Source organism: Oxyura jamaicensis, chromosome Z (assembly GCF_011077185.1).
Source record: "Oxyura jamaicensis isolate SHBP4307 breed ruddy duck chromosome Z, BPBGC_Ojam_1.0, whole genome shotgun sequence".
Taxonomy (NCBI): domain Eukaryota; kingdom Metazoa; phylum Chordata; class Aves; order Anseriformes; family Anatidae; genus Oxyura; species Oxyura jamaicensis.
In genome coordinates this window covers 25293775-25311326 of record NC_048926.1, presented here as the reverse complement: position 1 = coordinate 25311326, position 17552 = coordinate 25293775, and the positions used below count along the sequence as shown (strand labels likewise).

Sequence of the window (17552 nt, the reverse complement as noted above, 5' to 3'; positions counted from 1 at the left end):
CTACAGGTAACACCTATTTTCAGCATTCATGCTGACCTACATTCCTTGTGGTGTTCAGCAACTGCACACCATTTTTCTGTGGGTATGTTTTTTTCAGGAGTGTGTATTATTTCTTCTGAAGAAGAGTAATCTTTATTTGAAGTTCTGCCCTAGCCAGCGGACTTGACATTCCTCCTGCCCCAAAAGCTCCGTATCAGCTCAGTGTTTATTTACCAGATTCCACTCAATGGCCTGCAAGCATAGCTAGTTGCACTGACTGCAGCTGGTCAGCTAGGGATGCAATCTGCTTTGTCTGCTCCAGTTTGCCATTCCTGGTGAAGGTCCATAGAAGATGACTGAAATGTGTATGCCAAGATAGATGTTCTCTTCAGTAGCAGTTCACTTGTGCTGTGAACAGGGCAAGGTCATTTTGCAGCTACATACCTACGGTATGATGCTGGGAAGAAGGTGTGCATACACTCTATGAAACCATAGTGTTGTCACAAATGCTTTTACCTCTTAGAACTGTCTAAAATCTGGGATCTGGCATCTCCGAATTCAAAGTAGGTCATTTTGCAGCCAATCAGAAATCTTGCAGTGCTGATAATCTGTCAAAGAAGTGCTTAGGAGTTATTGAGTACACATTACCTTCATTGTGCCAAATAGATGTAGATGAAACTGCAGTTTACACAAACTCGGGCAAACTAACAAAAAAAATTCTATGAAGAGCATTCAATAGAGCACCACACAAAAGGTATGCTTTGCTTTGTGTTGCCTTTAAGGAACAAGCAAAAAAACTTTAAAACTAGGAAAACTAATATAAAAGAAAACTTTTCTGTTCATCAGCAGAGCTTTCTCTTTGCTGTTTATAGAAGCCATTCTGAAAGAACACAGCTTTTGTACATAGTATTTTAATGATCTTCCACGTAGATCAAGCATTGTTCCCTTACCCATTTGTTTTCTTTTAGCTTCTGGGGTTTGAACTTTGTACAAAAAAGTCACACTGGCCAAGGTGAACAGCTGTGATTTCAGGAAGAGTTCACTCCAGAACTCCTACGAGCAGATCCAACTGACAACATACTAAACAGCTGCAAAATTCTTTTTATTGAAAAAGTAACTTAATTTTGATCAATGGAAATTGTGTGAATTGGGCTCTACAAATCAACCTCAGGCAAATTGAGAAAGGTTTGGAATCAGCTCTTAATTCCATCTTAGGCTCAAAGATAAACAAGGAGTAATACTTGATAAAATTACAGATTAACTGCATCACAGAAAAAAAATAGGTGACTTTGAAGTGTCATTTAGTTAATCTTCTCTTTCAGTACAGATTTTATGCTATAATGGCTTGAAATTATTTCAATTACAAGGTGCTTCTAAAGTATTTATTAGCACCTCACATTCCTTACATAGCTAAACATTTGAACTGTACTTTATTTCTTAGCCTAAGCTTATATTAAATAGATCTATTTTTTAAAATTCTTATTGTATTTGAGGTTAACTGGCAATGTTCCTATTTTGCCTGAATTTGGAACACACATATGTTTCAGAACATCCTTTATTTGATGCATCTTGCAGTAAGTGAAAGGCTAGTTTGCATAAAGGGAACCTTAGCAAGTCAGCAGTAGTAATAGAGCTGTAGTAAAACAATGGTGTGGAATGGACCCAGTGCTAATGCATATAAAGAGTACTGAAAAACTTCTAAGCTTCCAGCTTGACCGACTCTAGTATGGAACGTGCTTCTTTATACTCTTCAGCTTCTTCCAATTCTTTTTCATTTTCCTGGAATTAAAAACAAAACTTTTGAGTACTTCAAAAATAACTGATATTGGAAGGTATTTGAGGAGTAAATTATGAAACGTAGGGTGTATCCTTATTGAAAGCACTAGTTTTACATGACTCAAAACACAGGTAATTTCTTTTGTCCTATTTAAGGTCCGTTATAATATCTGTCACATGTGAGTAGATTTGAATTATGCATAACTTTATTTTATGAATATTCTGAATGAATGTTTTTTTAAATGAATTCTTTATGAATAATTATGAATAGTTTACTCTCTGAATAAAATAAAGTATTTAAAAACAAGGACAGAAACTGGAACCAACAACAAGAGAACTCAGAACAAAAGTACCATTAGGAAAAAGCTTAGAGAGTCTGACAGCTGAAAAAATATATAACTACACAGTTAATTTTAATAAAAACATTGAAGGTGATCTAAGAAAAGAAAGCAACCTTTAAAGACTTCCAAATTCTTAACAACAATAGTAACTACCCACATGTCTCATTTTGTGTTTGTATAGCATGCTGTACAAATAAACAGCATCACTTCTGCATGCCAATGAAACCTAGATCAGCTGATCCGTCAAGTAACTTGCTGAATGGCAGAAGGACCCTAAATCTTGCCACATTTTGAGTGTTTCTTTTGGAAACAAGTAGAGGCATACCACCCAAGGACAAGATACCTTATGCAATGCAAAAGGATATGCATTTTAGCCATCAAATGTGTTTGAAGCTTAATTTACAGTATGTATTTTATAGCCTCGCAGTAGCATTTACCTTTGTAGTAGAATTCTTGGTGACAAGTCAGTTTTTAAAATAAACATAATAATAGCCAAACCTAGTATATTTTCAGTGAATCTATTTGTACAATATATTGTTTATTCCTGCAGGTATTCATATTCTAAGAATGCATCCCAGTTGCTCACCTCAATAATAAATAGTATAGAGGCAGTACTCAGCAATGACTCAGCTGTCTTGTTTCTTGTACAGAGCATAATAAAAGTAGTAGGTAAAAGACTTTGAATATTTCAGTTCACTACCAGTATATTGTGTACATCTGTATAAAACTAGAAAGACTACCTAAGATGGGTGAACTATTTTTCCTAATCATGTTAGTAGCAAAGGAACTGAGTCCATTGTAGCAGTATTGAAGTATATGTTGGATATACATTCCATCAAAGACTGTCTCTAGGATATTAAATATGCATAGAATTTTCATAGACTGAAGACTAAGTCTGCGTAGATGGTTATCTGAGATGGAGTACTGGGATATGTTATAGGATGCTAGTCTTCGGTCTCATAAAAAGGTATTTTTCAGCCCAGCTCTATTCTGCTGCAATTGCACTGCAGACTAGTATGTTTATCCATGTTCATCAAAGCACATCAGCATTTCATGGTAAGTAGTTTTTGCTGCTATACTTACTAGTAGCTGGGTAAGATCTGCATGTGCAATTTCTAATCTGCGCTGACAGTCTGGAATCATCATTCGTGACTCTTGTAAGATCTCGACCTGTGAAAATTGGAAGCCAATGAAATGAAAATGTATTCCACAGAGAAATGTTGTTTTTTAGACAAGTCTTTACTATGAAAAATCAGTAGTCTGGTCATCATCTAGGAACTTCAGAAGAACTGTACCTATTTTCTGAAATTTCGCCTATTTTAGTAAAAGACACTCACTTAGCATAATTGCTTAAAACTCTGTTAATTTACAGGACATTTCCATTACTTTGTGCTTAATTAACTATAAAGTATTAAGTAGAAAACAGTATTTACAATGTTTTTTTTTTTCCCTTAGAAAAGTACAGCCTGGTAAGCTTTCCATACAACATTTGTTAAAAAAGGCTATTTAAAACAAACTTTCTCCTGCTGTCACAAAGCAGCTTCATCCAAAATGGGATCAGCTGGTTATATAAATATCTCCTGCATCTTTTGGGTAATAAAGAAAAACAGTGTTCAGATAATACCACATAGAGATAATTACTGCATGAAAAAAGTTATTGAGTTATTGATCACATTGTGTGCACACTGCAGGAGGCTCTGACTGAAAGACAAAGGTAAAGAAAAATGAAAAGCAAAGACCAGCAGGCTCATATTTTTGATGCTTATCATGCATAAAAAGTTATTACTTATCCTTGTGCTTCATTTTAGGAGAAAGATTATTCTCACCATGCACTTTGAACAAAATTACTAAACTGGCACCCCACTGAATTTGAACATCCTGCCTCCTCCTACAGAAAACAACTTCAGATTTATATAAGGGAACATTTATTTCATGGAACATTTCTGGATCTTAAATCCAACCACTGAGAAGAAAAGGTATGCAGAGTTGTTCAGTAAAGTTAAATCTATTTAGAGATGAAAATCAGTTAGATATTTAAGTATGAAACCGTTTCTGCATTGACGATAACCTGCAACAGAAGGTATTCACTTTAAATGGCTCACCACATTCTGTCATTCTTGTGTTTCATTTTCCTTTCGGTATTAATGCTGCCATACTTAAGGGAACACCATCATCACAAAATGGAAGAAAAACTACGGCTAACAATGTCTTACAGGAAGGCCTGTTGTAAAACAGTATTTCATATACTTAGATGTCTTATGTTAAAGTTTGCTGTTCAAGACATTTTTAAGAGAACTTGTTTAAAAACTGTTTCTAGCTTCTTTTCAGAGAATCTAGGGCAAAATTCATGTACTTTAATAAAGCAACATAGGTGATATGTTAAAATAAAGTTAAGCACCTCCAAGTTACAATTCTCATCAACATTACCGTTTTTCTTACAAGCACTCAGTATTGGACTGTGTTAAAAACATGATTCGTCACTCTGCATATTACATTTTCAGTAGCAATCAAATATATAAAGACTAGTAAATTCCAGAGAATGAGGTGTGTCAAAATGCATGAGATGATGCCTTCTACTTTATGTACTACAGCTCGTTTCTATAAAGAATACCTATGGAAGTGAGCATATCCACTGATGATATCCTTGGGATGGTATTGCTAACTAGTTGTGTATTGTAAAGCTGGTGGATGATGTGGAAACTAGTCATTTATTTTATATATGCAACTCAATAAGCAATCTGGGAAGAGAAGACACAAATCTAGGATCTGCAAGCTCCAGTCCTGGCTACTGTAAGAAAAGAACAAAACTAGCCAAATCCCTCAGTTCAAAACATAATATGAATGAGATCCAAAGGGGTGAGTGAGTTTTATTTATATTTGCCAGAAGTTAGTTATGCAACAATATGAAAGAGAAGAAAGATAAATCCTGGAACTACCTTCAGTAGGTGCAAATGGTTGGAGAACGGAACAGGGATTTTATGGAACCAAGATGAAAGTTAATTACTGAATGACCTATGCAAATTTTAATAACTTCTGCACAAAAAAACACACTTTTTTCAAGTAATACTGGTTATCCCAGATAGACATTTTACTGTTGCAAATGTATATAATAAAGCACAGTCTAAAGTTCAAATAATTAGATATGTTTTAGGACTGGAATTAAAAAAAAAAAAAGTGTTTACTCTCATACTGTTTTGAAAATTAAAGAACTCTCCTCCCTCAGCACACTCTAGAAACATTCTGACTGAACTCTAAGGAGTTTAAATTATAAGTAGGTCACAGAGGAAGTTATTACAAGAAACTGATCTAACTTTGTAAAGAACCATAAACATCTTCAAGGTTTCTGTGAATTACAATGCCAAATAGAAGTATTAAAAAACTGGAGTAACTGAAGTGCAGTTAAATGAAGTGTTAAGACAAAGCAATAAAACACAGAACCATACAGATAGCAAATTCAATTCGTTGTCAATAAGTGCACATAGGACCAGAAGAGTTATGGCAACTACAGTGAGGTTGATGTCCCCATTCCTTTAAGTGTATTTAAGAAGCCAGATAAATCTCTTCAAACAGCCACATTTCTAGTCAGTTGTCTTTCAGGATTGAACGTATTTCTACTAAGGGAACAGATGTTTGACATCTTGCTCTCTAACTGTTGAGGTGTATGTAGCCTATTTACTAAACACAGTGTGGATTTTTCATAAATTGGATCAGATGTCAAAGAACTGGTGTACCTAATATACTATCAATGGCCTTTAAACCATTTTCCATAAATTCCAGATTGCAGCAACAGATAAAATAATACTACAGACAGAAAAGCCAAATAGATGAAAACACACAGACCAGTTGATTAAGTGGAAGGGCGCCATAACAAATAAAAAGACAACTATTTTACCTATTCACAATAAGCACAAAGGCCAAACACAACTCTATGGAAAACAGCTGAGGATGCTTTACACATAAGCTGAGGCTTTAGACATAAGCAACTTTGATTTCTGTATCAACGACGTAGACAATGTGATCGAGTGCACCCTCAGCAAGTTTACAGATGACACCAAGCTGAGTGGTAAGGCTGATACTAAAGAAGGAAGAGATGCCATCCAAAGTGACCTGGACAAACTTGAGAAGTGGGCCCATGAGAACTGCACGAGGTTCAACAAGGTCAAGTGCAAGGTGCTGCACATGGGCTGGGGCAATCCCAGACATGACCACAGACTGAGAGAAGAACTCATTGAGAGCAGTTCTGCAGTTAAGAGCTCAACCACCACACCAGGTCAGGGGCCCCCAGCACAATAAAGATGCAGGGCTCTTCGAGCAGGTCCAGAGGAGGGCCATGAAAATGATCAGAGGGCTGGAGCACCTCTGCTATGAAGAAAGACTGAGAGAGCTGGGGCTGTTCAGGCTACAGAAGAGAAGGCTTCCTCACTGCAGGTTTTCAGTACTTAAAGAGGTCTTATAAAAAAGATGGAGAGCAACTTTTTGCTTGGGCAAGTAATGATAAGACAAGGGGAAATGGTTTTAAACTAAAAGGGGGGAGATTTAGTTCAGAGGTTAAAAATAAATCCTTCACTCAGAGGGTGGTAAGGCCCTGGCACAGACTGCCCACAGAAGCTGTGGATGCTCCATCACTGTAAGTGTTCAAGGCCAGGCTGGATGGGGCTTTGAGCACTGGTCTGGTGGAAGGCGTCCCTGTCCATGGCAGGGGTGTTGGAACGAGATAGTCTTCCAGGCCCCTTCCAACCCAAACCATTCTATGATTCTATGATTTAAGAGGTCCCATAATAAAAGTTCAAAGGCAGTATTTCAACTTTATCTAGGCAGATCTGAACTGCTTAGATTAGAAAGATTTTCAACTTTTTGGATCACCAAGCACTAATATTAAAACATCAGATTTTAGTTAACTTGAAGAACAGCAATAAAAGTAACTGCTTATTAGCGTCAATACCAAGTACTCTGCAACAGGAAGCAATGTTGCTGAGCCTGACTGACAATACAATGGTGACACATTGTATTGGTTTCAAGAAGGTGAAAGCAGATTCTGTTTTTCTTTTCAGGTGACCCACAACTAAGTAAAAGATTTTGACATCTGCTGATCCACAGATTGTTTGAAAACAACAGGAAAACCGTTATTGGGCTGTCTGAAACTCCAATAAGCTGCTATGTCACAGGGTATGACATGGTATGGTGACAATAATGCTTGATATGACAGGAAAGGTGTTCTGAACATAAAAGGCTACAAAAAATCAGGAATGCGAATGAGTCATATATTTTTATACGTGACTTAAATGAACACAAGTTATATATATATATGTGTGTGTGTGTGTGTGTGTGTGTGTGTTCATGCTTTTAAATACTGTCCTACATTAATACATGCACTTGGACTGTTGCACAACTGAAAACAGATAATCGTAACAACAGATGATTTTAGGTGGAAGGGACTACTACCTGAGGTCAACTTGTCTAATCCCCTGCTCAAGCAGGGCCACCAGGAATGGATTGCCCAGGACCACACCAAGGTGGCTTCTGAGTATTTTGAAGGAGGGGGATTCTACAACCTGTGGCCTGTGCCAGTGCTCTGTCACCTGCACAGCACAGAAGTGCTGCTGGCTGTGCAGGAAGAACCTCCTGTGTTCCAGTCTGTGGCCGCTGCCTCTTGTCCTGGCACTGGGCACAAGTGAAAACAGCCTGGCTCCATCTTCATTCAGCTATTCTCACAGCCTGTCTTCATAGGAGAGAGGCTCCGGTTCCTTCGTTATCTTCACGGCCCCTTGTTGGACTCTTTCCAGGATGTCCATGTCTCTCATGCACTGAGGAAGCACAGTACTACAACGTGCGACCTCATCAATGCTGAGGAGAGGGGAAGGGATCACCTCCCTCAACCTGCTGGCAACACTTTGCCTAATGCAGCCCAGGATAGTATTAGCCTTCTTTGTGGTGAGGGTTTTCCTTCTTAGCTGTTTCAGGAAATAGTCTGCCTCCATCTCAACAAAACCAGAAAAATATTGCTGTTTCTTTCTTTCTTATTTTTCCCCCTCATACTGCTCTTCCTTTATTACAACTTCTTTTTTATCTGCCAGTTTGGCCAAAATAAATTGTTGTAATTTTTTCCCTATTTCTATACTTCTCATCTGTCTTTTATAGATAAAAAAGAAGTACTGCAGAGTTGTTTTTTATTTATGTATTTAAATAAGCTGTAAGTAATAGGAAAGAAAGGACTTCCTTGCCCTATTATACTAGAGATTCTTTCCCTGGGATACACAATCTACCACACAGTTTTGCTTAGTACATGAGCTAAAATACAGCAAGTAGTATAAATACAATGTGCACCAGGAACAACGGTACTATACAAAGTCTTTGAATGTTATTCTTGGTCAGAGCATACTAGCATGGAGAGTGAACTCTCCTTTGTTTCTCTTTCTGAACCTGTTCCTTATTAAATTAGGTTTTCTGGACTAATGTAGGTGAAGGCTAGCACCCAGCAACTGCCAGCAACCTGGTTTGGTCACTATCTATGCTAGAGATCACTTGAGTTTGCAGGAACTGCAAGTTGTCCCACTAGTTAACGAGTTAGAAGAAAAACACCGAGTCAAACCCTAACTATTGCTCTACAGAGGGACTGCTGCCTTCTTGCAGACCAGCCACACACTGAAGTCCAACTGTGCTGCAGGAATGTGATTATTCCTTTTAAAGTAAAATCTTCCTTAGTCACTTCTGTACTGGTAACCCATATTCTACTGCAGGGTTCTAACTAGAAAGCTAAATGAGACTAATGGTGCATTAGAAGTTAAGTAATGGTTTTAAGCTTTTTAAGCCTTCCTCCCTCCAGTACGTATTGACACGTATCTGTATATACTTATGTATTTTAGATGATACCTCAGCTAAAATAATAGTTAAAATTATTTTCATAGTTTCAAATGATTGAATTCATTCCCATCCTTTCCCATTAAAGGACAAGAAAATCTTCAGAGTAGTCAGCATAGATTCACCACAGTGAAGTCCTGCTTTGCCACCCTGATCAGCTTCTATGATGAAATTACCAGCCTGATGGATGAAGGGAGAGCAGTGGATATTTTCTACCTGGACTTCAGTAAGGCCTTTGATGGTGTCCCCCATAAGATCCACGTAAAGAACCTGCTGAAATATGGGTTGGATGAGCAGAGAGTGAAGTTGACTGAAAACAAGCTGAATGGCTAGAACCAGTGGTCAGTAGCACAAAGTCTAGTTGGAGGCCAGTAATGAGTATGTATTCTAGGGGTCAATACTGGAACCAGCCCTGCTTAACATCATTAGTGATCTGGATAACAGCGCAGAGCTCACCCTCAGCAAGTTTGCAGACCATGCAAGATAGCAGATACAGTAGAGGGGTTGTGCTACCATCCAGAGGGACTTCAACAGGCTCAAGAAATAGACTGGCAGAAACCTTAAAGTTCACCAAAGAAAAGTGCAAAGTCCAGCACCTGATGAGGAACAACCCCAGACACTAGTACATACTGGGGTCCACTCAACTGGAAAACTCTGCAGAAAAGGACCTGTAAGTCCTGGTGGACACCAAGCTGAACATGAGCTAGCACTGTGCCATTGCCAGAAAGAAAGCTAGTGGTATCTTAAGCTGCATTCATCAAAGCAAGTTTAGGGAGGTGATCCTTCCAACTCAGTGAAGCCACACTGCTGTAGTACTGCCTCCCATGCTGGGCTACTTAGTACAAGAGAGACATGGACATCCTGAAAATGTCAAAAGGCCGTGAAGATGATGAAGGAACCATATCACATCTCCTGTGAGGACAGTCAGACAGCTGTGACTGTTCAGCCCAGCAAAGAGAAGACTGCGGTGGGATCTTACCAATATATACCAATGAATGGAGGGTACAAAGAAGACAGACAGGCTCTTCTCAGTGGTGCTTAGTGCCAGACAATGGGCACAAACTGGAACACAAGAGGTTTCATCTGAACATCAGGAAGTACTTCTTTACTCTGAGTGATGGAGCGATGGAACAGGTTGCCAAGAGAGGTCATGGAGTCTCCCTCCTTGGAGATTTTCAAAAGGCATCTGGATACGGTCTTGGGCAACGTGCTTTAGGTGGCCCTGCTTGAGCAGAGGGGCTGGACCAGATGACTTCCAAAGGTCCTTTCTGACTTAAAACCATTCAGTAATTCTGTGATCTCACAAATGCTACCTTTAATTACTAAAACAAAAACTATAACCATATTTTTAAATAAACTCAGATTAGGGTGTTATTAACTAAAAACAATCTTTAAAATATTTAACTGCAGGGCTTTGTTTGTTTGTTAAAGAACTTCTCAAAATATTAAGTCCATCCAAAATATGTTTTTGAGCAAACTCTTCTGGTATTTTATAATTTTATTTCGTGTAAGAGATTTGACCTTATGACAAATGTGCACATTGGTTTTAAGCCTCCAAGTTCCTCCTAACCTAAAAATATGACTTTCCGAATGCAGAGCGCACTACAAGAACAGATGTCATTGTAGGGATTACTTTTCAATTCAGGCAGTTCTGAATGATTCTAGACAGTTCTCTTTGAAGGCTTTTGTCACAGGTCTTTGAGAACACTTTCAAGTAATGTGTAACATTTCATTTCACAGCAAAAGTTCACAGACTCTGGTGGATTTGCCTTCAGTGATTTCTTGCATGTCACTGAGGAAATACCATTGTACAGTCAAATAATCTGATAGATGTGGGACGCTAAAAATGGGAATTGCATTCATTAGTTCTTGTTAGCATCAGCAGATCTTCAGGAATACTACTGTTTGTGTAGGACCTTGGAGTCTCAGTCAGTGGTGAGGCAGAGGCAGCTCAACTCTAGAAATACAATGTCTTACAGAAATTTTATATTTGTATTTCTTTCACGTATCACAGTGAAAACAAAAACAGACATGCACACATGAACTGAAATCTGAACTTACTACATGTTTTACCTTGTCTTGAAAGGACTTTCTCCTGTTTTTTGTTAATTTTTATATTTGGGTTTTGTTTTACCTGTGCTTCTAAAATGAAGATGGGCAACAGGAGGTTTTATAACATGAGGCCATCAAACTAGTGAAACATGCTTACGAGTGAAAGTAATTTTTATTGATAGTTTCAGTGAAGACTTAAGAGAAAACACCTAGGAAATATTTAGGAAAAAAAAAAAAAACATTGTTCAAAGACAACCTACTTAGTTGAAAAAATACAGTCTGCAACCACTGTACTTTGTAAGGAACCTTCTAAGAAAAAAAAAATCATATTTTAACAATGACTGTAAACGATACTCTTGAGCACACCTAACCACAGCATGCACCTAGCTAGTTAGTGCCTTCACTACAAATTCGAACAGCTGCTAGGAGAGGTGCATGCCCATTGCTCTCCCTTAGAGGTCTGTGATTTCACCAAAGTGATAATAGCATACAAAGAAGAAACATTTCAATTCTAGTATATTAACAGGCATTCTCACTTCACAGTAACATCCAGAGCATTTATTTTCAGGTTGACAGTATTTCTGAGAATGGGAGTTCATGATGGTCTGATATTCATTGTTAGAGATAGCCATCCTGATACCAAGTGGTAAATAATCTATACCCAGTTTCCTTATAGTTAACAGTTCTGGAGGGCAGGAATTTTCCACAAATGCATATTGTGACTTTTATAATTGATAGGATTTTAGTCTTTAGCAGTCTGAAAAAAGTACATTTGTTTTTTTGTTTAAAGATGACTATGATTAAATCAAACCAAAGAAGGATTTTACAAGTTTTGGGATAGTTTACCTGCTTCTTTATTCCATAATCATCACATGCTTCAGCTTTCATTTTTTCAATCTTTTCTTCTTGTTGTTTTGCTTCTTTTTCATACATAAGTTTTTCTTTTGCCAATCTGCAATTAAACAAAATGATTGTATCAATCTGATTGTATTATGGTATAAAGTTACATTACTGGTAACAACCCTCCTGCCTCCCCCTGAAAGCTGCATCCCTATAACAGAATACACAATTTTATATAACAAAAAAGGCTCTTAAATACTGTAAGAAACTGCATCTTGGAAATGCTGAATTTAGCTACAATATATAATAATTCTTATAAAAATCATTTAAATTAAAAAGTTTTAAAGATTCTTCGTGGGTTTATCCATACTGAATATCCTATAAAAGCTATACACTGGTACTTAATTTCAAATACATAACAGAAACAGCCAAGAAGCTGCCCAGTAAGTCTGGATGACTGCTAATGAAGACAGTAGTATGGAGGAGAAAGCTATCTCAAAAAAGTTCTCACAAAGTAGCTGAAACAAACTTAGTATTAAGGTGTCTACAAAGGCGACGTTCTAATCCTCAGCATTTGCCAGACTTTCTTATTATCCAGGTTCTCATAGTTTTGTGAGTGACCTATGTATTCTCTATTACAGGCATGTGGTCTCTTCCTCTCTCTCACTACTAAGCACCATTGCACTTGCATTTTTAAATGAAAAATGACACTAAGGTGACATCCTTCTTAGTAGTAACTTTGAAAAAAGTTTATCACATGTAAATGAAAAAGGAATAGCATTTCCAAGTTCACAAACTGTTATTTCAAAATGTTTTTTTTTTTTTTTTTTCTGATCACAACTACGTGTCATACCATTAAATGCAATACTTCATATACTAGGTTTTGCACAAAATAATGAAAATTAAAATTCCCAAATAACAGTAGCTTCTTAGTCCTGTGTTCCTTAGAGTATTTTCCTCATTGGTCTGGGCGCAGACAAAAGTAACAGTTTGATAATTTATATTATAGCAATTTTCCTTATGGCCTGTTTTTTTAAAGGGAAAATAATCTATCTTTTAATCCTACTCATGGACCCACAGTTCGGATCAGGATGCTTTTTGCTAATGAGTATAGATTCAGGAATAATGTAGTTTGTTCTTCTCTTCCTATATTGCCTAGAGAGAAGAACTCAACATGTAGCTAGAGATCTGTATAACAAATTTCCATCACTACTAAGAAAAACACTTACATTTGCTTTGGTAGTGAGGTTTGATGTCATTAAGCAAATGTAAACCCTGAACACGTATTATAATGGATGAGCTAAAAACACATGTAGGTCTTAAATGTCTTTAACAGCTAACTTTAACAGTTGAAGACCATTAGCCTTAAGAGATTAACTTACTCAGTTTCAACATGCAAAGGTTGAAGCCTGGGTTGCTATGACCAGGCCCTGGCTGAGTTTGTGATCTTGAGGGATACGGGCCTAGCTAGGAGTGAAGTCAGGACCCTGAACTTCAGATGAGCCAATTTCCAACAGTTCAAAAAATTAGTAGTGAATGAGATCCCATGGGACACGGTCCTTAGGGACAGAGAATCTGATCAGAGCTGGCAACTCCTTCAGGATATTTTGCTTAGAGCGCAGGAGCTCTGTATTCTAATATACAATAAGTCAAGCAGGGAAGGTAGGAAACTGGCATGGTTGAATAAGGAAGGACCTGCTGGCCAAAGTTAGGCAAAAGAAGGAAATGCGCAGATGGTAGATGGTAGAAACAGGGCCGTGTGCCCTGGCAAGAGTACAGAAATACTGTCCGGATGTGCAGGGGCAGCATCAGGAAAGCCAAGGCACTGACAAAACTAAACCTGGCCAGGGATGCAAAGACTAACAAGAAGGGGTTCTACAAGTACTTTGGCCGCAAAAGAAAGACCAGGGAGAGTGTATGGCCTCTAACAAATGAGGACAGAGAACAGGTAATGACAGATGTGGAGAAGACAGAAGTACTTAATAACTTCTTTGCCTTAGTCTTCACTAGTCATCAGGCTTCCCATATCTCTCATGTCCCTGACACTGGGCAGGGGCTGGGAGTGCAGAATCCCTCCCACTGTAAGTGAAGAGCAAGTATGGGATCTCCTGACACAACAACTGCAAGTCTATGGGCCCTGATGATGTGCATCCCAGGGTCCTGAGAGACTTGGCTGATGTAGTCACCATGCCCCTCTCCATCGTATTTGAAAAATCATGGCAGTCAAGCAGAGTGCCTGGTGACTGGAAAAAGGGAAACATCACTCCCATTTTTTAAAAGGGTAAGAAAGGAAGACCCGAGTAACTACAGACTGGTGAGCCTGACCTCTGTGCCTGGCAAGATCATGGAACAAATCCTCCTGGAAGCAATGTTAAGGCACATGAAGGACAAAGAGGTGATCCGAGACAGCCAGCACAGCTTCACCAATGGTAAATCATGCCTGATCAGACTGGTGACCTTCTGTGATGGAGCGAACCCATCAGTTGACGAGGGAAGACCAACTGATGTCATTTATCTGGACTTTTCTAAGGCTTTTGACATAGTCCTACATGACATCCTAACCTCTAAATTAGAGAGATATGGATTTGAAGGGTGGACCAGCCCATGGATAAAGAATTGGCTTGATGGCCTCACCCAGAGAGTAGCAGTCAATGGCTCCCTGTCCAGGTGGGGGCTGGTGACAAGTGGTCTCCCTCAAGGGACCACCTTGGGACTGGTGCTTTTCAATATCTTCATTAATGACATGGACAGTGGGATCAAGTGTACCCTCAGCAAGTTTGCAGATGACACCAAGCTAAGTGGTGAGGCTGATACCAAAGAAGGAAGAGATGGCGTCCAAAGGGACCTGCACAGGCTGGAGAAGTGGGCCCATGTCACAGAATCACAGAATTTTCTAGGTTGGAAGAGACCTCAAGATCATCAAGTCCAACCTCTGACCTAACACTAACAGTCCCCACTAAACCATATCCCTAAGCTCTACATCTAAACATCTTTTAAAGACCTCCAGGGATGGTGACTCCACCACTTCCCTGGGCAGCCCGTTCCAATGTCTAACAACCCTTTCGGTAAAGAAGTTCTTCCTAACATCCAACCTAAAACTCCCCTGGCGCAACTTAAGCCCATTCCCCCTCGTCCTGTCACCAGGCACGTGGGAGAACAGACCAACCCCCACCTCGCTACAGCCTCCCTTGAGGTACCTGTAGAGAGCGATAAGGTCACCCCTGAGCCTCCTTTTCTCCAGGCTGAACAAGCCCAGCTCCCTCAGCCGCTCCTCGTAAGACTTGTTCTCCAGGCCCCTCACCAGCTTTGTAGCCCTTCTCTGGACTCGCTCAAGCACCTCGATGTCCTTCTTGTAGCGAGGGGCCCAAAACTGAACACAGTACTCGAGGTGCGGCCTCACCAGAGCCGAGTACAGGGGGACGATCACCTCCCTGGCCCTGCTGGCCACACTGTTTCTTATACAGGCCAGGATGCTGTTGGCCTTCTTGGCCACCTGAGCACACTGCTGGCTCATATTCAGGCGACTGTCCACTATCACTCCCAGGTCCTTCTCTGCCTGGCAGCTCTCCAACCACTCATCTCCCAGCCTGTAGCTCTGAACCAAATTAAGTTCAACAAGGCCAAGCGCAAGGTGCTGCACCTGGGGTAGGGCAAACCCAGACAGGAGTACAGACTGGGAGAAGAACTCATTGAGAGCAGCCCTGCAGGAAGACTAGGGCATTCTGGAGGATGAAAAGCTTGACATGAGCCAACAGTTCACGCTTGCAGCCCGAAAGGCCACCTATGTCCTGGGCTGCATCAAGAGGTGTGACCAGCAGGTCAAGGGAGGTGATTGTCCCCCTCTGCTCTGCCCTCATGAGACCCCACCTGGAGTGCTGCATCCAGGTCTGCCTCCCCGCACAAGATGTGGACCTGTTAGAGCAAGTCCAGAGGAGGGCCATGAGGATGATCAGAGGGCTGGAGCACCTGTGCTATGCAGAAAGGCTGAGAGAGCTGGGGCTGTTCAGCCTGAAGAAGAGAAGGCTTCCAGGGAGACCTCATTGCAGCCTTTCAGTACTTAAAGGGGTCTTATAAAGAGGATGGAGAAGGACTCTCTCCTCAGGCAGATAACAATAAGACAAGTGGGAATGGTCTTAAACTAAAAGAGGATAGATTTAGAATAGGCATTAGAAGGAAATTCTTCATTGTACTGGTGGGGAGGCACTGGAACAGGTTGCCCAGAGAAGCTGTGGATGCCACATCCCCCGAGGTGTTCAAGGCCAGGTTAGACAGGGCTTTGGCCAACATGATCTAGTGGGAAGTGTCACTGCTGACAGCAGGGGGGTTGGTGTTAAATGGTCTTTAAGGTCCCTTCCAACCCAAGCCATTCTATGATTCTATGATGCAAAGAATCTCAGTATTGGATGCAAAGCGAGTTTTTTTTTCACACAATCAACTATAGCAAATGATGAACATAGAAAATTTCAAAAGGTTGAAATGGAAGATTAAGGTCTGATCTCATGCCCTGAAGTAATAGTTACACAGTAATCCATTATCAAGCTTAATTATTTGTTCTTATTGCGACTTTGCTCTTAAATCTTCCATTTTGCTACTTCTATTCATTAGGTAAATATTGGATTACATAATGCTGGAATTTGAACCAAAACATCCTCCAGCATCTGGAGAATGACACAATAATGATCAGCTAATTCAAGACCAAAATGAACACGGAGATGCTACTGCGATCCTGAGAGCATGCCAAAGAAAGTCCTTGGCCTAACAAGAGCAATCATCAGATCAGCCTGTACTAGATAAGACTGTTTAAGGAGAACTTAATAGCCAAAAGAACGTAATCAGATCCAGGAAGCAAATAATGTATTATACAAATGAAAAGAGAATAAATAAAGGTCTTGTAAAGAGCTTCATGGTCACGTTAGCACATCAGAGCAAATTAATTCCTAATTTGTCACAGTTAAGTGCTCCACTAGAAGTGCTGCTAAGGATGGACAGTTCAGAACAGAACTGAGAGGACAAGAATCTATTGTGAACTAAAGCTGCCACAGAAGCAGGCCTGCAGTGGTATCTTGAGAAAATTCCAAGGGGAATATGTTGATATTATAACGGAAGGAACTCTCCCTGATGTTTACATCATAAAAAATTGTTTGGCCAAAGTAGCTTGAAGCTGTGTTTCTACAACAAGTTGATCCAAGCTGGGCTGTGGCAACATGTCCCTGAACAATCTAAATGCCTGTGAAATCACAACACCAGAGATGGCCTTCAAGCCTTGTAAAGAACCTTTAGCAGCACATCGAGTGTGTAATACAGGTATCACCTACGTCAGCTGTTACAAGTCAGCCAAGTACTAGCTTTGAAAAGTAGTACTGGGTAAAGACAGCAACCTAATTACTAATAATAAAGATACTAAATCAGTGGCTGTAATTCCAACTGCTGGAACTAGCTCCAGTATTAGCATCAGCAAATATTGATTTAATAGAGGATGAGTTAATTGTTTGATCAAGGTTGCTTGATTTAATTCAAGGCAGTATTATTTGCTTTTCTATTTTTAGGTTCAAAAAAAGAGTTAATTTCAATCAACCTGTGAGATTTTTTTGAATGAGAACAGCAAATTCCCTTGAGGGGGAGGGGAAAAGAGAAATCATTAAATACAGCTTTTATGTTTACTCAGTTATTAAAATGTATATACCATTGAAACTAAAGGCAACTAGC

At 39.6% G+C, this 17552-nt stretch overlaps 1 protein-coding gene across 1 annotated transcript in view; it reads right to left on the bottom strand.

Moving 5' to 3' along the window:
• Positions 1-1060: 1060 nt before the first annotated feature.
• The window catches only part of TBCA (tubulin folding cofactor A), a 36808-nt gene continuing 20316 nt past the window's right edge, over positions 1061-17552 (bottom strand). Inside the window, exons 2-4 of the mRNA XM_035310343.1 lie at positions 11853-11958; positions 3180-3266; positions 1061-1758 (exon numbers count right to left, since the gene is read on the bottom strand). Of these exons, the coding sequence (XP_035166234.1) occupies positions 1678-1758; positions 3180-3266; positions 11853-11958 (274 nt within the window). The 3' untranslated portion in view covers positions 1061-1677. The remainder of the gene's footprint in view (positions 1759-3179; positions 3267-11852; positions 11959-17552) is intronic.